This window comes from Penicillium mononematosum (genome assembly GCF_028829835.1).
Source record: "Penicillium mononematosum strain IBT 11891 chromosome Unknown utg000003l:1.0-8172316.0:1.0-8177699.0, whole genome shotgun sequence".
Taxonomy (NCBI): Eukaryota; Fungi; Ascomycota; class Eurotiomycetes; order Eurotiales; family Aspergillaceae; genus Penicillium; species Penicillium mononematosum.
This window is the reverse complement of record NW_026643273.1, coordinates 1,602,704-1,622,229: the sequence shown is the minus strand read 5'-3', so window position 1 is coordinate 1,622,229 and position 19,526 is coordinate 1,602,704. Positions and strand designations below refer to the sequence as shown.

Genomic DNA, 19,526 nt, shown 5'->3' with positions numbered 1-19,526 from the left:
TCCCTACGAAGATACCAAGCTGGATCTTATCTTAAGGAATCGTAGGACTTCTGTAAGGACCCAAAGGAAGCATCGACTCGGCGAAGTAGTAGTCCCGCTCAGTCGTGCTGTACCTTCTTCGAAGGGTTCGAAGCTCGGTTTCGTATATCCGACTATAAAAGAGGTATTCATATTTCGCATGTAGGATCAACGTCTGATTGACTATAATATTAAAACAGTCTACAGACTATCTATCCATGGATGGATATTGATCTGAAGGGACTTCCTCATAGTATGAATATTAAGTCAATCCATGGATCCTAGTGGAATCCCAATATACTGCATATGCTGATTAATGAGCTACGCAATCCTTTGAGGTTATAATGCCATGAATAAGTCAAGAGGGCCATAAATCGTAATTTGATATAAATCATTATTGAAGAAACGCCCGCCACTTCAATGCATCTTGGGTATCGACAGAAATGAGGAAAGGAATATGGCCATAACACCAGAATGCAAATGAGGGCCCGCAAAATCAATGCCCGGAGTAAATCACAGATAAAGGAGGTACATGGCTGTCGGGCTGCTCACAGGTTTATTACAACCTGCTACCTGGCACTTTGAGAATGGTTTTGTCTTCGAAGCTGCTTTTTTAGACTTCGAAATGGATCGATTCCCAGCGCATTCGCCACAATAGACCTGACAAAACCATTAGTCTTTGCAATGGACTTCATCAGCTCAAGATGGACAATACTCACATGGCCACATGGTTTTGCAATATGTATCTGTTGTTTCAGCCCTTCTCCTGCTCCTAACTCGTCTTGGCAGTTCGGGCAGAGAGGCACGTCATCTTCTGCTAAAAGCCGAGTGAATCCTTCCGGTGCTGGGCTTAGTCCTTTATACGATGATCGACGAGGCGGTTGCACCGGCTGAATAGGCAGATCTAGACCATAAACGCCTTCAGAGTGAATGTAGGCAGAGTGAAGCAACTCCAAATCACTGACGCCCTGACGACGAAACGAGGACCATGGCACACCTTGAGGTAGTCTCCGGCGGCGTGTGTGAGGAGGAAGTGTGTGAGTAGGATAGTGCATTGGAATACCGTGGTTGTCCAAGTATCTGGGTTCTATTGGCCTCGGCCTGACGGAAGAAGACCCAACGATCTGAACATCCGCACTGTTCGGCGAAACATCTGTTGGATCCGGCTCCGCTTCCAGATCAATTACAGCAGGGCCATCAGTTGCGGTAGACGTGTGGTTCATCAAATCCCGTGGAAATCGTAACGGACGGTTCGGATGTGGGGTATGTAGAGGACCGGGGAATGATGTCACATTTCGTTGAGGGGGAGAGTCCGGGCCATCTGTCAAGTCGATCACGACATTATCTCCAGGCGAAAGCATCACCGGGCGTCGATAGTCGAACCCATCTCTTTGTCTTCTGGGTGGCAAACGGGTAGATTCAGATCGAGCATGGTCGGAGCGGCGGGGGTGAAAGTGCTGCTCCCAAGCGGCATCACCGCTTTCGTTGTTTTCCGTGGGCATGTCACGACGTGTCCGCTGAGAGAAATAGGGATCTTGTGAGCTCGGTTCTTGGTGATACTGATCAGGGCCCCGCCCGATTCACGGCGGATGAAGGCTTACCTTGTTCCTGGCGCCCATAAACTGGACGCCAGAGTTTTCATTCATATCAGGGCCTATGCCTGGAGTCAAGGAATGGTATTTCGAGAAAAAAGGGGAAATTGAAGGCCACCAGCGAGGTGAAATGGCAAGACTGGAATCCATCTTTGTTTCTAGGCCGAGTCGAAAGGCGGTCGACTTCTGCCAATGTTATAGGGCGGTATCAGCTCATTAGTAAGGTTTGCCTGAGCAAGTGCCGTTGAGCGCATTCCAAGATTCCAAAATTGACAGGACGAAGTGGCTCTGGCAGCAGATATTTAAATCATTTTCGGTAGAGATTTGTTGCTATCCACTATAAGTATTTCACACAGGTTTCATAGCTATATTTGAGCAAATAAAAGATATAAATTCACGATCAGGCCTTTTCATTCATGACTAACTTTCCTTGTGAATATCCATCCATTGTCTGTGAATATTATCGTATCAAGAGCTGCAGTTTCAAAACAAACACCATTGAAAATTCAGAGGATAGCATGCTCTAATATTACAGTATTTTCCTGGCAATCATGACTGTGCCGCGAGCACTGTGACCACACCTGCCTCATTCAATGCAACAATACTCTGAGCGGATGATCCCCAAGCAACTGAGGTAGCAGGGACTGCACTCCGCAGAGGCTCTGACCACGCCTTGGAGGCCTTGGAGTATTGCTGGACAGTCAAGCCGCTGGGCCCACCAGTCAAGAGGAATTGACCAGTGTAATCCCAGAAGATTGACTCAACCTGGCTTCCAGTGTCGAGTACCTTGGTTTCCTTGGAGCTGCGGAGATCCCAGATCGATACAGTGGTGGACTGCGCGGCCACCGCCGCCAGGTAAGTACCGTTCTCAGAGAAGAACAGGCATTTAACTGGGCCAGACATGGCATAGTCCGCAGCAGCGGCACCTGTCTTGACATCGAAGATCTTGACTTGTCCGTCTGCGCCACCGGCCGCGATCAAGTGACCATCTGGGTGGAAGCTGACAGACAATAGAGCTGAATAAAAGTGATTAGCATCGCGCTTGGCTATGTGTTCCATAGGGTGACTTCTTACCTGCATCGCAGAAAATCTGGGAAACCACAGTGTTCGTGGCGAGATCATAAAGCACGTAACTCTTGTCGACACCAACAGAAGCAGCAATATCACCAGTAGCGTGAACTGCGACAGCAGTCACCTCACCAGCATGAGAGGCGAAGCTTGCAACTTCGGCGCCATTCTCAAAGACCTTGACGGAGCCAGTAGAGGAACCAGCAACGACCTTGTCTCCTGCCCATGTCGCACCGGTGACTGGGCCATCTGTCTTGAGGGTCTGTACGACACTCTTCTGGGACAGCGAATAGACACCAACCACACCGTCAACACCGCCAACAAGAGCCAACTCACCAGTGGAGTTGATAGACAAAGCACGGCCACCGGGGTAGAGAGGTTCAGAGGCCTCAGTTGGTTTAAATGTGGAGATAGCGTCGCTTGAGGCCCAGCCCTCAGGGACTGTGCGCTTACGCCGAGTCTTTTGCAGCCTGTCCAATAGTTAGCCGTCCATTCAAAAATGCAATGTAGAAGCACCGATTCCACGTACGCTGCCTGTGTATTCTCAATCCGTTCCAACACTGCCTGGGGCAAGCCCGTGGAGTCCACTTGCATAGCTTCGCCTCCAGCGCGAGTGGCACCAACGGAAACATTCGAAAGTGCCTCGCGGGCCTCATCCCTCTCCTTCGTCAGACGTGCGATCACCCGCACCGCGGCATCGTGCTGATAGAGTGCCGAACTTAGCTCGCGCCTTGTCTGTGCCAGGTTTTGCTGCAAAGTGAAGGTTTCCAAAGCCAAAGCATCCCACTCTTCTTGGAACACGCCGAGAAGAGACGGGATGGATGTGAGGGTAGGGGGTCGGGGTCGGACAACGCGTTGCGACTTGAGATCGATCAGATCGTCGGTGGTAAGCTCCTCGCCGTTCACAGGATCTTTGCCATGCTCGGCGATGTATGCCTCAATGAGGCGCTTTTCAAATACACTGCCTATTTCATTATGAGATTAATGTCGTGTGCGCAAGGTGATTTCGACTTACCGCTCTTGGTAGAGACGACGGGCACTTGAGGTGCTTCTCCGGAGACTGCGAGTAAAATTTAGTTAAAATCTTTGGTTCAAACAAGAGCACAACATTGCAATTAATAGTAGGCTACTCACTAGCACAAAGCATAGTTAATTGAGGTTGGTCGATGAGGGTTGATGGAGAGGACTTGACGCGGAGCGGCTGGACTTTTCGATGTGTCCTATTGCGGTTTAGCGTCTTGAGCTGCGGGCGGTGTAATGGAACGGAAAATTGCGACCAGCGGTGACGTAAGTCTGGCAAAAATGTCCAGCAGAAAAGTATATGGCGATTTCCCCTATAATATATGAGGTTGAAGAAGGCGGAGAGGAAAGCGGTGGGTACTATAAGCCAACCAGATTCAGAGAATGGATGGTCACAGTAGTCCACCGTATAGGCCAGCCCAGCAGCTATCGACTTTCGCAATTCTCCAATTCTTGCTTTTGCACATAGGGAAAAACCTATCTCTCTGTTTTGATTGAACAAAATGCATTTCCCTCAATTATCTACACAATAGGCAAAAGGAAGTACAAGTACAAAGCTTCACTCGAAAGCTAGCAAGCAAATACAGCATTCCCACCATGCCTAAGAACCCGAAGTTTGAATATGGTATGTTGCTTCACACCTTTGTACTATGTCTTATGTCATTCTGATCTTTTATACAGATGCAAAGCAGCCCGCATTTCTCCAAAAGCTCCGGGGCCAGTATGGAGACAACACTGGTCGCTTGGAGCGGCCTGCCTTACGACCGACCAGACTCAAGGTTAATAATGAGGACGACGATGACGAGCCTACCTACCTCGACGAAGAAAGTAACGAGGTGATTTCTAAGGAGGAATACAAAGCATTAGTTGATGAAAGCGGGCCGAAAGGAGAGGACGAGGCCAGCAATTCAGCAAAGGACAACTCCACTGGTGATCAAAACAACACCCAAACAGAACTTTCCACCAGCAAACAGAACAATCTCACTGAGGTTGGAGGCCAGAGAAAACGAAAACAGGCCAAAGTGGTGGGTGAAGACAAGGCCGAAACCGAAGAAGTCCAGCCCAAGGTAACTTCGAAGAAATCTAAGAAGCCCAAGAAGATCAAGCTCTCCTTTGACGAGGAATGAGAGTCCGATAGGGCTGAGAATTAGCGTATTTGTGCCAGGTTCCAGGCTGTGGAGTGTTGACTCAGTGCAAAGCATTAAGGACTCATGATGAGTCAATAGAACAGGGATTACACAACGGGAATTGTATACCGTCATAGAAATAGATACTGTCTAGGTCAATGGTCGTCTATCGAAGAATATATAGGTACTAATATCGGTGGCCAGTCTATAAGATATAAATTCATGTTCAGAAATAATTTATCAAAGTGCTTTTGAAGGTCTGGGCCAAGGGCGCATCCTTTATCAGCAACTTTTTTTTTTGTTGCAACTTTTTTTTCCCTCGCGGGATCCAGTTGCCTTACATTCATTTTTTTTCACAAACAACCTGCTCTTGGTCTCAGTATCAGCCAAGATGCCTGTGGTTAATATCGACCAACTGGTCCGCCTACAGCGGAAGCCCGAGGACATAAGAAATGTGCGTGTGCCCCTCCATCCCACTCCGATGTCTGATGTCAGGGCTTTATACTAATCTCAACTAGATCTGCATTTTGGCCCACGTTGTAAGTCAAAGAAATTTGCACTGAATTTTGTTCATGAGTCTAAAATACTCATCACCTTTTTCTTTTGAACTTTTCAGGATCATGGCAAGACATCTTTAACGGATAGTCTTATTGCCACGAATGGCATCATTTCACCCAAGCTGGCCGGTAAGATCCGCTACCTGGACTCTCGTCCAGATGAGCAGCTTCGGGGTATCACGATGGAGTCTTCAGCTATCTCACTATTCTTCTCCATGCTGCGCCGTCCAAGCCCGGACGCAGAGCCAGTATCCAAGGAGTATCTGATCAACCTAATCGATTCGCCTGGCCATATCGATTTCAGCAGTGAGGTCTCCACCGCATCCCGTCTTTGCGACGGTGCAGTTGTGCTCGTCGACGCAGTCGAAGGTGTCTGTAGCCAGACCGTGACAGTCCTGCGACAGACTTGGGTTGAGCAGTTGAAGCCGATCTTAGTTATTAACAAGATGGACCGCTTGGTAACAGAGCTGAAGATGAGCCCCTCCGAGGCTTTCTCGCATCTTAGTCGTCTATTGGAACAAGTTAATGCTGTCATCGGTAGTTTCTACCAGGGTGAGCGCATGGAAGAAGATTTGCAGTGGCGTGAGCGTATGGAGGACCGTGTCAACGCTGCCGCTGCTCGGGACCAAGATAACAAAAAGTCGTCGGCAGACAATGAATCTGCACAAAGCATTACCGAGGGAACTGAATTTGAGGAGCGCGATGATGAGGATATTTATTTTGCACCTGAGAAAAATAACGTCATCTTCTGCAGTGCCGTCGATGGCTGGGCTTTCACAATCCGACAATTCGCCGCCATTTACGAGAAGAAACTCGGAATCAAACGAACAGTACTGGAGAAAGTGCTCTGGGGTGATTATTATCTAGACCCTAAAACTAAACGCGTCTTGGGTGTGAAGCATCTGAAGGGACGTGCTTTAAAGCCCATGTTCGTTCAATTGGTCTTGGATAGCATTTGGGCAGCTTATCAAGCCACCACGGGTGGAGACAAGGGCAAAGGGTAAGTCGACAATGGACGAAACTATTGTGTCAACACTAATATTGACCTTTATTAGTGACCCAGTGTTACTGGAGAAGATCACCAAGTCACTCAACATTAACATCCCGGTATATGTCTTGCGTGGACGTGACCCTAGGAATATTATGAATGCACTATTCTCTCAATGGCTACCACTATCTACTGCCCTGCTGGTTTCAGTCATTGAATATCTCCCCAGTCCGCCCACTGCGCAAGCCGCTCGACTACCGGAAATGATCAAAACATCCCCTGGCGCTGATTTCATTGCCGATGATATCAAGACTGCTATGGTGGATTTCAAGACAGGGCCTGAAGAGCCCGTCGTGGCATACGTCAGCAAGATGGTCGCCATCCCGGAGAGTGAGCTTCTATCTACCAAGAAGCGTAGCGAAGGTACCATGACTGCGGACGAAGCCATGGAAATTGCGCGCCGCAAGCGGGAGGAGATTGCAAAGATGCAGGCAGAAGCCCGCAGTAATGGACAGGCAGATGATCTTGAGCGCATGACATCAATTTTCGAGACCACCTCATTGATCACTGAAACGACCGAGGAGCCAGAAGAGCAAGTGGAGAAGGAGGACCCTGATCATCTTATTGGTTTTGCCCGTCTCTATTCCGGAACCCTTTCGGTTGGAGATGAGATCTATGTCCTCCCACCCAAGTTCTCCCCAGCCAACCCACACGCCAGCCCGGAGCCAAAGAAAGTCACAGTCACAGACCTATACCTGATGATGGGCAGAGCTCTCGAGCCTCTCAGGTCCGTACCAGCCGGTGTGGTATTTGGAATTGGAGGTCTTGCAGGCCACGTGTTGAAGACAGGCACCCTCTGCAGCCGACTGGATGGAAGTATCAACTTGGCTGGTGTTTCGCTGAGCATGCCGCCCATCGTCCGAGTCGCGCTGGAACCAGTCAACCCAGCTGACCTGGGCAAAATGGTCACTGGATTGCGCTTGCTTGAACAGAGTGATCCTTGTGCGCAATACGAAGTGCTCCCCAGTGGTGAACACGTTATCCTCACAGCGGGTGAACTGCACCTGGAGCGCTGTGTAACGGATCTCAAGGAGCGTTTCGCTCGATGCGAAATCCAGACCGGCGAGGCGATCGTGCCCTACCGTGAAACTATTGTCCACGGCCCCGAGATGGCTGCACCCAAGAATCCCGACCTTGGACGTGGAGCTGTTTTGACAGTTTCTGCTTCAAAGCAGATGACGCTTCGTCTGCGCGTGGTTCCGATGCCAGCGGCCGTGACGGAGTTCCTGGCCAAACAAGTCGGAACTATCAAGCAACTCCAATTGGAGAAGCGCTCAGAGGCCGAAGCCAAGACGGAGACTGAGAACGCAGCTGAAGCTGCCGTTGACGGTACTGGCGAGGCGCCTGAAGGCCACATTCTCTCCAAGCAGGAGTTCCGTGAAGGACTAGATAAGCTGTTCAATGACGAGGTCAAGGAAGATAAGGAGCTATGGAAGAACGTCGTCAACCGAATTACCGCTTTCGGGCCCCGGAGAGTCGGCCCCAACATTCTAGTTGATGCAACTGCTGTCAACACCTGCGAGAAATTGTGAGTATAGCGCCAAAAAGCACTGCACATATCGTTCGGATCTAACATCTCCTTTCTAGCTTGGCCGATGACACCAAGCACCAGATTGACGGTGCCAACCACCAAGCACTACTCGTACGTGACTTCAACGACAAGATCGCGTACGCCTTCCAGCTCGCAACAGGCCAAGGCCCCTTGTGCCAGGAGCCTATGCAAGGCGTGGCCGTGTTCTTGGAAGACCTATCTGTGCAGTCTAGCTCAGGTGACGAGCTCGATATGGGCCGATTGACAGGCGAGTCAATCAGATTGGTTCGTGAAGGTATCTCGGCCGGTTTCCTGGACTGGAGTCCTCGAATCATGCTCGCAATGTATAGTTGCGAGATCCAAGCGACCAGTAAGTATTTCATCCCTTTCCCTTCCATTTCCGTTCATATTACCCAGTATACTCCCTCGCCATCACATGTACCGCTCGAAAATGGCAAACTCACAACTAACACACTATCTTCACCTCAAAAGCCGAAGTCTTAGGCCGCGTCTACGCAGTAATCACGCGCCGCCGAGGCCGCATTCTCTCCGAAATAATGAAAGAAGGCACTCCATTCTTCACGATCCTGGCGCTTCTCCCTGTAGCCGAGTCGTTCGGGTTCGCTGAAGAGATCCGCAAGCGGACGTCTGGCGTCGCGCAACCGCAACTGATCTTCGCAGGCTTCGAGGCTCTCGACGAGGATCCGTTCTGGGTGCCTGCTACCGAGGAAGAACTTGAGGATCTGGGTGAGCTTGCGGATAAGCAAAATGTTGCTAAGCGGTATATGGATGCTGTGCGCACTCGCAAGGGCCTGGTTGTCCAGGGACGTAAGTTGATTGATGCGGAGAAGCAGAAGACTTTGAAGAAATAAGGTCGGTGTACTATTTATTCTGATGAGTCCAATGGGAGATTTATTTGCATTTCATTTGGAGTTTCTTGTAGAGTAAATTGGATAGAATATATGGATTGGTTGGGGATGTTACTCCGACTACCTCTGTCGAGTCACACTAGCAGGACAAGACAGATTTATAATTGGAGGTTCACAGAAGATGAGAGTCCTCTGCGTGTTCTTCAAAAGAAAAACCTCAATCTTCCTCTCTTGACAAACACAGTCCGACATGGCATAGGTCTCGACCGTGTATACTAAGGAGGGTTACCCAGTAGGGTCTACGAGTAGCGGCATTGACGCCTCTCTACTTGGAAAGAGGAGTGTGGGAAGGAAAAAGCGACCACAGTATGGCAGGCTGCAGTCGAGAATCGAAGGAAAAGGAAGGGCGGAAATGACATGGATTTTTCAATCATGTCTCCGTTGGGTATCTTTATTCTGAAATCATTATCAAATGTCAATAATACACATGTCCATGATACCAGTGGCGTAATTGGTTCGAGTCAAACGCGGGGCGCTGCCCAGCTTCGTGAAACATGGAACTCGTCATGCTCAAGCGGGATGCGGCTGCTTGAGAGTATGGAACAAGTGCGGGGACTTGAAAGGCATTCCTGTGAGGATTTGGGGTGGGGAGCTTTGTTGACACCTATGTATGTATCCCAAGTGTAGAAAGACAATGCTCTCAGAGGATGAGCAGATCTGCCACGGACATGTGGGTGGACGGGGCAGAGTCGGCTTGATTGTTGCTTTTTGAACCGCTGTTTGGCCAGTTAATAGTAGAGATAAAGGGTATGAAGCCATTGGCTATTCAGACAGTCAAAAGCCACGCAATGAGGGGGACCGAGTTCGAACAATTGGATGTCCTCAGAACGGCCTGGCGACCTTCCTCTGCTCGCCAGTTCCAGTGACAGGGTCTCTCATTTCCTTCCAGCTAACAGGGAACATCATGTTACCAGCATCGCTGCGAGCCATGACAACACCGAGATCATTGCGCGCAGTAGTGAGGTAGTAAAAGCTTTGATCGCCGAGCGAGATAACGGAGCCGCGAACGATATCGCCGACGCGGAACATCTCATCCATAACGACACGGTCCTTCTCAACAGCCCGTACGTCTTCCTTCCGGATAAGTGCTTGGAAGCGCAGTTCGTCGGTGCTGCTGTGGTTCTCTGGGTTGGCGGCAGAGGTGAGGATGGAGGCGACATTATCATTATCTGAGGCTGTTCGTGATTGGTCTTGAGATTGTGTTGCTGACTCGTCTAGTACGACGAGGATGGAGACTGTGGCTTGTCGCTTCTGCACGCGGGTCACTCGTGCCAGCACGATGGAGTCAACGGCGGGGAGGGTGTTGTAGCGGGGCTTAGACATCACAGCGGGAACAGCTGGAGTTGAGCTTGCTTGGTCTTTTGAAGATATGCCTCGTGAAACTCTGAGGGTTGGTCTTGTCTGTGACTTCGGCTGTGCAGGGTCTGCAACCACAGGACCGGCAATGGAAGCGTAGATGAAGGATTGTTGAACATGTGTGCCGGGTCCTGCAGAATACGTGGATAAAGAGCCGAGGCGTTGCCCTGGAATAGCGAGAGGTGGTAGGGAAGCCATGTTGCAAAATTGGGGTTGGGCCAATTTTGAGTGGAATAGGTCTGGAGTTTGCAAAGGCAGCGAGTTTTCTGGAGCTTTTTTTTAGGGAGCTACAAGACGGTTCGGGCTTATATTATTCCGCACACAGCTTGTATCCACACTATTTAGTTCTCGACTAGATACTTACCAGGTACAGATGTACTTCAAATACTTCCAACTACATAATCTGATTACAATTTTTCATTAGAAAAGACCATCTGTCTGCAGGCAATTAATTATAGAGCCCATATCTAGCATGAATAAACAGTGTATGCGTCGAAACAACAGAGACAGCAGCACCGGCCCAGAAATACCATGGACATGTAACAAAAACAGAAAAGATAAAAAGAAAAGTCCGTATCACTCCAAATGCCCGCTGACAAAAGTGAATAGGTGGATTTAATGTCCATACAATACCCCTTGGCGGGAAAAACAACAAGAGTCACACAGAAAGCCTGACATGACACAGAAAGGACCGAAAAATAAGACAATGGTGGGATAATCAGACGAAAGGGAGGGTTCAAGCTTCCACCAGGGTCTGCTTAGGACCGGCTCCGACCAGCTCAAGGCAGCGGCGGGCGAGCGTAATGACCTCACCCTCACCCTCATCCACATCTTCTTCATCCGACTCGATATTCTTGTCGGAGATAATCTTGACCAGATGCACGATGTCTTCGGATCGTGAAATATATCCAATGAGCTTCTTGTCTTCGGACTCAAGCAGTTGGAGGAGGGTCCAGATGGCAATGTGCTGGAATGTGGGATCTCCACTGGCAAGGAAGCGATGAAGGTAGCCATGGATGCCACCATTGGCGTCTGCCCAGTCGCGAACGAACATTGAATAGTCGCCAACTGCAGTTTTGTTAGCAGATGATAACAGGACGCAGAAAGACAGGGAGGGTTAAGGGGAAAGTAGAGTACCTTTCGAGGACAGATTGCCCAAAGCAGCCGCGCTGTTGCCTTGCACCTCAATGCTCTCGGAGTTTGTCAGAGGAATCAAGACGTCGAAGACCCCTAAGTTGAGCAGGTGCGGCTTTAGCTCTTCGCTGAGGGCCAGCACAGCGATTGCAGCAGTCATCTCAGATTGGACTGTAAGGGGAACACGGAGGACCAAATCCTTGCACTTCTGTACTGCTCCGGCCTGCAAAACAAGTTCCTTGTTGCGATCGGAGCTAGCAGCAAGGTTACGAAGCGTGGATATAGCGTGGCATTGAATCTCTTCATTGTCAGTCGAGCCTAGGAGATCCACCAACGGCTTCAAGAAGCCTGCTTCGATAATAGGAGATTCATTAAGAGGGTGAATAGAAATGTTGCGGATACAAGCGACGGCGGATAAGATCAGAGGAAGGTAGGAGGATTGTAAAAGTCGTAGCAGTGGAGAAAGACCCTTCGCCCGAACGATTTCAAGCTGATATTTCTCATCAGAGGCGAGGTTGCGCAGGGCGAGCGCTGCTTGGCATTGGACTTTCGGGGTGGATGAGTCCATAAGATGAACCAATGATTGCACGAGGCGCGACTCGGTTTGGGCGAGTCGCTTGCGATTGGTCGAGTCAACGGCGATATTGCTAAGAGCCGTTGTGCAGTAGTACTGAACGTCTACGTCGGGTGATGAGAGGAGGTGCACGAGCACGGGAATGGCACCGGCATTGACAAGTTGTTGTCGGTTGTCATCTGGTCTTCATGTTAGGGAAACAGCCTTTTTCCAGATGTATCAATCCAAATCGCTTACCCGAATGGGTCATATTGAGCAATGCGCCCGTCGCATTTCGCTGGACACGCATATCCTTCGACTTGGCCAGGCGAATGAGAGGACCTAGAGCGCCAGAGCGAGCAATCTTGGCCTTGTTCTCCTCATGGGTCGCGAGATTGGTTATACATCCAACCGCATTGCACTGTACCTCAACATTGGGTGACATCATCTGGCGAATCAGGGGAGACAGCCCCCCGAGGGTGACGATCAGGACCTTGTTCTCACCTGCACCGAGTTAGTGACTATGTGGAAAGCGGGGAAAGGAAGTGACGAAGATGGGGACCAACCATTTACGGCGAGATTTCCCAGCGCTGCACTAGCAGCGCGTTGAACTTCGATATCTGAGCTTTGAAGTAGGAAGAGGATAGGTTCGAGGGTATCGCGATCGACCTCGCGCACATCTGGAGATAAGATGAAAGGTCAGCTATTGCATCATCGCCATCCAGGCGGCGATACGTACCTCGTTCTGTGATCTCAGCAAAGGTCAAGCTAGCGCTTCTTTGCAGGTCGACGTTTTCGGAGTAAACCAGGGTACTCAAGGCTCGCAGTGGCTCGCCGTGGAAGAAGTCGGTCTCCGCGCGCTGTACATTGTTGAAAGTTAGCGGTATGCTCGAGGCATGGCGGTACCCAAGTGAATGCGGACCAAGTATCAGACTCTGATTCAGGGAAGGGAAAGGTAGCGATGTAGAATGATGAATTGTCCAGCACGTACGTTCTCCAAGTAGCCCAGAAGATCTGATACCGCTTCTCGCTCATTATCGGCCAGGGTGGTTTCGTAGATACCGTCTCGAGAGCGACCTCCGATGGGACCGAGACATGCTGTAATATGACACCATCGATCTACTGCTGAAAAGCAAGACAGACAGGCAGTCGCAATTCCACTCATGCTGGCTAGCAGGCCCGCATCGGGCGCGGTCTGGTGAGGTCGGAGAGGGATGCGAAAGACGGGAAAGGTAGGATTAAGGGAGTCGAATAAAGTCGAAGCTTTGGAAGGAAACACAAAAAGCCGCGTGATAAAAAAAAGAGGTCACTTTTGGAGGGAAGCCTCCTGATGCTTGAAGGAAGGAAGTTCCAAGCGTTTCATTAAGGGAGGGGGAGAGATCGAACTAGTCTCCTCAGGCAGAAACTTGAGATTAAATGGCTTTCTATATTATACATCTATCAAATTGACTATTTCTATCTAACTATTCTTCTTCTTTTTTTTTCTATATGATATTTACTATCTCCGAATGATGGTTTCAACAATCATTTTTCCATCTTAATCAAGCAACAGCTCCAACACATACATCATCGGCCCCGGGGGCCCGGGGGAGCTCTGTGCTGACCAATCCGGCAAAGGGGATCAACCTGCACCTGCGAAGTACCTAGGTACAATACCTACATGTAGGTAGGTACAATAGTATGTTGTACAACATGTATATATCTATATACTGCTTCTACTCTGTAAAATACTTCTTATATCAACATATCGCCCTTTTACCTACTCAGTCTAACGTGCACTTCCCTTAGGGTCCGTGCAACACTATACACCAATGAAGACAGCACCTTTGCTCTTGTGATTCTATAAGTGACGCAGATGATCACCAGATAGAGTCACATCTGGATAGGGTCATGTTAGTGCTAATCTTTGGATATCAGAATCTGTACTAAAGTGTATCACACGGAATGCTACAGAGTAGGATGGGAATATAATTCAGACTAGTTTCTTTTAGTTAACTCCTTGCTCTTTTCTACATTTCAATATAGATCTAACAAATATGAAGTATATAAGGAGTATACATGGTTATATGGAAGTATGGACCATTTAACTATACATCCTACTTCTACCTAGGTATGTTGTACATGAAGTAAGGATGCTTAAATATGCCTTAAGCCATGCCAGTCTATAGTATGCATATAGAGTCAGTATATGGGAATATTATTATCTTCATGTTTATCTTCATGAATTATCTATTATTCTCTATATGATTTGCATAAATAGTAGTAGTATTCTACCTAGGTATACTCCTTTAAACATATCTATACTACCTCCATATGTCGTCTACTAGTATAAGTATGCGGGGAAATGGCATCGCCAAGGAATGCTGACTGTCAGGGCATTAATAGCCGATGGCAAATAGCCAAAACCCCAAGAGAGAAAGAGAGTATATAAAAAACAATTCATCGAAAAGGGCTAAACTTCCCAACTCTCCTGTATCTCTCTCATCTAATTTGCTGGGTTTCCTCTCACTTCTTTGTTCATCTCGCCTTCTCGAATTTCCTCTAAGATCATCCCTTTACCCTAATCATATGATGCCTTGGTAAACCCCCCCAATTGTATAGCATCAGCCCAGTTGCAGATCCTACCTGTGACGGTGCCCTCTTGATTCTCTGGGCACTATTTGATTGTCTGTTGAATTCTTTCATGGTCGCCAAATCGAATCCATGTCTACTTCAGTCACCGCCTCCACCTCCCTACCTGACAGTCGCCCCAGTCGCCTGCGCCGCTTCAGTTTACGAACCTACACTCAGAATCTGTCCTTGCCCAGCGGGCAGCGCTCGTATAGACACAGTTTGAGTAGTCGAATTCCTTGGCGGTCCTCGAATCCGGACTCCATCTCTCCGACAACGAACTCCACAACTTCCCCATGTCCTGAAAGTGACCACCCAACCCTTTCTCGTTACACCTCTGCGCCCGCCCCGAGTTACGGCTTTGGTACCGAACTTAATAGCCAAGTATCTTCCACCGAGTCCGCCGCTTCTACTCCTTCCAACGATCTTGCCCAACCCTCCAATTCTATGGCGCGCCTGAGGAGTATTTCGGCCGTCCATCGTCCGCCACCTCGCACGTTAGAACGTGCTACAACCAACTCCCAGGAGTCTACCCCATCCCCTGAACCGGGCCCTGCTCAAAGTAATGCGACTGAGCCCACTAGCGCTCCTGCAGATGGGCAGGTGACTCCCTCGAAATCAGAGACCAAAGCGACCATTCGATTCTTTCCCTACCAAGACTCCCTCCAGAGTTCGAGGCCCTCATTACCTTTCGTCCCAGTTGCCCGAACCCTGCCATCCGAGAGCTGTGTTATTCGCGTCGGTCGATACTCGGAGCGCGATGGCGTGCCTCTCCCCAACCCGACCGAACCCTCGGATGCCCCCGTGGGGTTCAAGTCGAAGGTTGTTAGCCGGAAACACTGCGAGTTCTTGTACGTGAATGGACAATGGCATATCAAGGATGTTGGTAGCTCTTCAGGAACATTTTTGAACCACATGCGCTTGAGTCAGCCGAATATGGTGTCCCGTCTGTACTCCATCAAAGACGGCGATATCGTGCAGTTGGGTATCGACTTCCGAGGGGGAGAAGAAATGATATTCCGATGCGTTCGGATTAGGGTTGAATGTAATCGATCTTGGCAGCAGCAGCCTAACGAGTTCAAGTGAGATCCTACGTTTTGTCCCGAGTGTCGTGTGACGCTAACAATTATTCCAGCAAAAACACAGAAAGCCTGATCAAAAACTTGGGCAAGGGTGAAACGGCTGATTATTCGGGTTGTCGTGAATGCTCGATTTGCCTTGGCTCTGTCTTGGTTCGTTCCTTCCTTTCCTGTCAATCTGCATCTACTAACTATAATGAAGCGGCCCTACCAGTGTCTATTCATGGCAGCCTGCGCGCACGTCTGGCATTACAAATGCATCAGTCGTTTACTCCACTCTCCCGATTACCCAATGTTCCAATGCCCCAACTGCCGTGCATTCACCGATCTCAGCGCCGAGGTCGACGACTCGAATGACCCGGAGGAAAAGCGAGAGAAGGAACCGGCAGAAGATAGGGCATCCAATGACTCTGGTGAGCAGGCCGAAACGGAGGTGCCTTCAGTGGTCGACATGAACAGCGTGCAAGGACCGCCCGATCAGCTCGGAGATCTCGCTGAAGAAGAAAACTTGGCCAACGATGTTGAGAACCTGCATCTACAAGACGACCAGCAAACGGATGACACTCGAAGCTCAGCCTCGCCAGCCCCTAACTCAAGCTCTGATGACCTTGCCCGCAGCGCCACTACCAATATTCCCGGGTGGCAACCGACACAACCACTTAGTGTGCCAGCTGGCCGGCCATCACAACTACGATCCGACACGCCGACATCTGACGACAACCCATTGACTCCACGAAATGACTCGGGCCCTTTGGCCTTTGATGGCCGAGCAGGAATGCCAGAATGAGTGGCTTCGGATCGGATTAATTTCTGGAAAACAAGGGCTTTGAGCTTTATAATAAATATTTATCATTCTTTTTGGCATCTACCCTCCTGTAGGGGGTTATCATCTGAGCATTCTACGATATCACCATCAAGCTATCATGCCTGCATTGGTTTCTTCGGGTGCATACTCCAGGTACACCGTTTGCATTGTCCAATAGCGTTTACCTCTTCCATCTAATTTGATTCGTCATGGCGGCCCAGCGTTCTATTTTCTCCTTTGTCCCCTGTCCCAAAATCTACTGATACCCATTCGAGATCTAGACTGCTGTTTTGAATCTCGACACATCTGATGAACCAGGAACATTCTTTCGTTATCCTTGGGGTGTTCTTCTTTTTAATCATGACTAGGCAATGACACGTTCGGCTTGACTCGTCTACTCGTACCGCAGTCTTTTCCCTGTCTGCCTACATACCTAGGTAGCCCTGGATGCCTTTGCCTTAAGCGGATCATCGACCTCATGGAACACAACCGGAACTATACTCGAGAAGGTCCAGAGCTATCACAGCCATTAGAAGTTATCCTAGGTCTTCGAACGAGATAACTCACCCTGCTTTCCACAACTTTCCAGTGTTGACTGTCGAGTTGAGTCTTGGGCCGATACACATCGAGTCGTTCTAGCCGGTTTTCGGCACCCCATGTGTCTAAGAGCGAAAGCACAAAATGCTTGTTGGCATGATTTAGTCGTAAAACACCATGGTGGATTCTCCGCAGATAATGCTCGCTGATGAATTCTGTGATATCCATCTGACGCATGACGAAATATGTGCTGGGAGTGCCGTAGAGGTCGAGTGGTATTCGATATAGGTAGTGAAGGGCCTCTATAGTAATCTTTTTGTTGAGGAGAAGAATAGATGGTGTATATCGCTTCACATAAGGTCGAGGAATCGTGCAAAGGGGACCACTGCCTGCTGATGACCATTGGTCCCTCAGCTTTCGATAGCTCTTCACATATTCATTTGGCTTTAGTAAATATGTGTATATTACCAGGCGAATCTCGGCTGGTAGATCAAGTAAGGAGACCATGATAATTTTTCAGCGGTCAAGTTGTGGAATGAACAGGCGCAGTTTGTCCCTACCCCTCTTTCATATTAATGGCTCCCCTCGAGGCCTTATTGGCTGTGTACTTGCCATTGAAATAGCCAACTGGTGTATATACTACCACGTGATTGATAGCGCTAGAAACGCCAAGTGGGCCCGGAGCCAAAGAGTCGACCCGCTTTCAACCTTGGAATGTTGACATCCTGGACCCGATTTCAATCTCTCTCGGATCTGAGGGCTTGGTTGGATAGAGCCCAATACGACCGTCTCCCGAGATCCACAGAGGTCAGCCTCACAATCGATCTGCATCGGTTCAGATCTAAACAAAATGAGGTTAAATTTCAGCGAGCCACCCACTCCAACCTTGAGTCGCCAAAACACCACAATACAAGGCCATCACCAACGGCGTGGAACCCATCCCCATCGGCTGTCTACGCGAGCAAAACCAAGAAGGTGAACTACGTAATCGATATCTCCCGATCTTTCGAATGTGCTAATATTGAGCAGATGGCCACTTGTTTTTCGCTTCATTAAAGGTGCAATCCATGGTGCCATAATAGTCCCGGTCTTTCTGCATGCTGTATTCACAGCCTTGATTGTCTACTTGGACACCTTCGTATTCGAGACTGTTGGTCTACCTAGCACCATCGTATGTTTTCTCCAATCAACAAAACGAGACAGGAACTAAACATTGCAAAACAGATCCCATCTTTATCTATTGTCGTAGGTCTAATGCTTGTCTTCCGCAACCAAACATCCTACAATCGATTCTGGGATGGGCGGAACGCAATGAATACACTGAACACCTGCGTGCGCAATCTTGTCCGCACAATCGCAACAAATAGCTACAACTCAAAGCGGGGACCACCCACCGCCGCAGAGCGTGAGGATATCGAGCGTACTATCCGCATTCTCATGGCTATCCCGTATGCCGTGAAAAACCATTTACGCGCTGAATGGGGCGCTGCTTGGGTCTTTGGTAACTCCGTCGACGAGGTTCTGAACGTGCATCCATCCACCCTTTATAACCCCGAATATGCCAACCTGCTACCTGCGGGCCTTGAGGGTCATGAAGATGAGGGACTAGGCCTCCCTTTCCAGCTGACCTTTTTCATTGATGGGTTTATTAAGCGGGGCGAAGAGCGTGGGTGGTATCCTGCGCCAGGTGCTAGTCAGATGCAGGCTCAGTTGAATACCTTGACTGATGCATATGGGAGGATGGAAACGATCAAGTTGACTCCGATCCCAGTGGCTCATTTGTAAGATTTATGGCTCCAATGCGTGTTGAGTTAGCCTTGTTTTAATTACTGACGTTAAATTAGGATCCACCAAAAGCAGGTCCTCGCTCTGTTTGGCTGTGTTTTACCATTTGCTATGGTCGATGAGATGGGATGGTGGGCCATCCCCATTGTCAGCCTTGTTATCTTCACGCTATATGGCATTGAGGGAATAGGCTCGCAGTTGGAAGATCCCTTTGGCTACGACAGAAATGACATCAAGATGGATGCTATTGCTGGTGACTCCAAGACTGAAATCGATGTTGTTTTGTCTGAGTGGCGCACGCACTCGAAAGCCATGGAGGCATTAAGAGCACAGCCCGCTGGCGCAGTTCACGGTGATCTATGTTTGACGCCCGGTCAGGCTGAAGCTGGAAACGGAAGCGCGGATGGGAAGTATACACCTCCAGACTTGTTCTTGAGGTTGAGGCCAAGTACTGGCAGGTGAAAGCTTCGATATGTAATATCTATCGGGTGTATTGCTGGCGCGATTATCTACATGTATAGCCTTGACTTAACGCTAGAAACATCAATGTATCTGTTAACGGAGGTAAGCCCACGTAGTCCTATTTTTGGACTAAATATACCGATGACCGTCGCAAGCTGACTCGAAATTGCTGGTTCCACAGTAGGCGGATGCTGGAATTGACATAGTGGGATGTGACGCCACCGATTGAATTTTTATAAGCACACAAGTTTGGAATCTCTATCGGTTGGGTATCTAATGCAGTAATCAAGAGTAGCTAATCATGTGCGTTGGAAT

At 49.1% G+C, this 19,526-nt stretch overlaps 9 protein-coding genes across 9 annotated transcripts; 4 read left to right on the top strand and 5 right to left on the bottom strand.

Moving 5' to 3' along the window:
* Positions 1–531: 531 nt before the first annotated feature.
* On the bottom strand, positions 532–1,760 carry N7519_005546 (putative RING finger domain protein; the record flags this gene model as incomplete). Its single annotated transcript, XM_057292322.1, has 3 exons — positions 532–678; positions 738–1,535; positions 1,620–1,760. 3 exons carry the CDS (start codon positions 1,758–1,760, stop codon positions 532–534), a joined length of 1,086 nt encoding a protein of 361 aa, XP_057147133.1.
* A 399-nt stretch (positions 1,761–2,159) lies between these two features.
* On the bottom strand, positions 2,160–3,836 carry N7519_005545 (uncharacterized protein; the record flags this gene model as incomplete). Its single annotated transcript, XM_057292321.1, has 5 exons — positions 3,813–3,836; positions 3,694–3,738; positions 3,208–3,643; positions 2,685–3,148; positions 2,160–2,626 (listed from the first exon to the last, which is right to left on the bottom strand). Exons 1-5 carry the CDS (start codon positions 3,823–3,825, stop codon positions 2,160–2,162), a joined length of 1,425 nt encoding a protein of 474 aa, XP_057147132.1. The 5' UTR covers positions 3,826–3,836.
* Positions 3,837–4,295: 459 nt separating this feature from the next.
* Positions 4,296–4,825, top strand: N7519_005544 (DUF4604 domain-containing protein; the record flags this gene model as incomplete). The annotated part of the gene is made up of 2 exons (XM_057292320.1): positions 4,296–4,323; positions 4,380–4,825. 2 exons carry the CDS (start codon positions 4,296–4,298, stop codon positions 4,823–4,825), a joined length of 474 nt encoding a protein of 157 aa, XP_057147131.1.
* A 391-nt stretch (positions 4,826–5,216) lies between these two features.
* On the top strand, positions 5,217–8,833 carry N7519_005543 (GTPase RIA1; the record flags this gene model as incomplete). The annotated part of the gene is made up of 6 exons (XM_057292319.1): positions 5,217–5,279; positions 5,344–5,364; positions 5,442–6,382; positions 6,438–7,958; positions 8,018–8,331; positions 8,454–8,833. 6 exons carry the CDS (start codon positions 5,217–5,219, stop codon positions 8,831–8,833), a joined length of 3,240 nt encoding a protein of 1,079 aa, XP_057147130.1.
* Positions 8,834–9,712: 879 nt separating this feature from the next.
* On the bottom strand, positions 9,713–10,444 carry N7519_005542 (exosome non-catalytic core subunit CSL4; the record flags this gene model as incomplete). Its single annotated transcript, XM_057292318.1, has 1 exon — positions 9,713–10,444. The coding sequence occupies one exon, from the start codon at positions 10,442–10,444 to the stop codon at positions 9,713–9,715; it is 732 nt and encodes a 243-aa protein (XP_057147129.1).
* A 538-nt stretch (positions 10,445–10,982) lies between these two features.
* On the bottom strand, positions 10,983–13,161 carry vac8 (protein anchor VAC8; the record flags this gene model as incomplete). Its single annotated transcript, XM_057292317.1, has 6 exons — positions 10,983–11,314; positions 11,384–12,133; positions 12,192–12,437; positions 12,500–12,613; positions 12,673–12,793; positions 12,925–13,161. Coding segments are annotated over 6 exons (1,800 nt in total), but the record flags the coding sequence as incomplete, so codon positions are not given.
* Positions 13,162–14,636: 1,475 nt separating this feature from the next.
* On the top strand, positions 14,637–16,409 carry N7519_005540 (FHA domain protein; the record flags this gene model as incomplete). Its single annotated transcript, XM_057292316.1, has 3 exons — positions 14,637–15,625; positions 15,679–15,775; positions 15,825–16,409. The coding sequence occupies 3 exons, from the start codon at positions 14,637–14,639 to the stop codon at positions 16,407–16,409; spliced, it is 1,671 nt and encodes a 556-aa protein (XP_057147127.1).
* Positions 16,410–16,860: 451 nt separating this feature from the next.
* N7519_005539 (uncharacterized protein) lies at positions 16,861–17,471 on the bottom strand (the record flags this gene model as incomplete). Its single annotated transcript, XM_057292315.1, has 2 exons — positions 16,861–16,944; positions 16,995–17,471. 2 exons carry the CDS (start codon positions 17,469–17,471, stop codon positions 16,861–16,863), a joined length of 561 nt encoding a protein of 186 aa, XP_057147126.1.
* A 747-nt stretch (positions 17,472–18,218) lies between these two features.
* N7519_005538 (bestrophin family protein) lies at positions 18,219–19,211 on the top strand (the record flags this gene model as incomplete). The annotated part of the gene is made up of 2 exons (XM_057292314.1): positions 18,219–18,745; positions 18,809–19,211. The coding sequence occupies 2 exons, from the start codon at positions 18,219–18,221 to the stop codon at positions 19,209–19,211; spliced, it is 930 nt and encodes a 309-aa protein (XP_057147125.1).
* Positions 19,212–19,526: the final 315 nt, after the last annotated feature.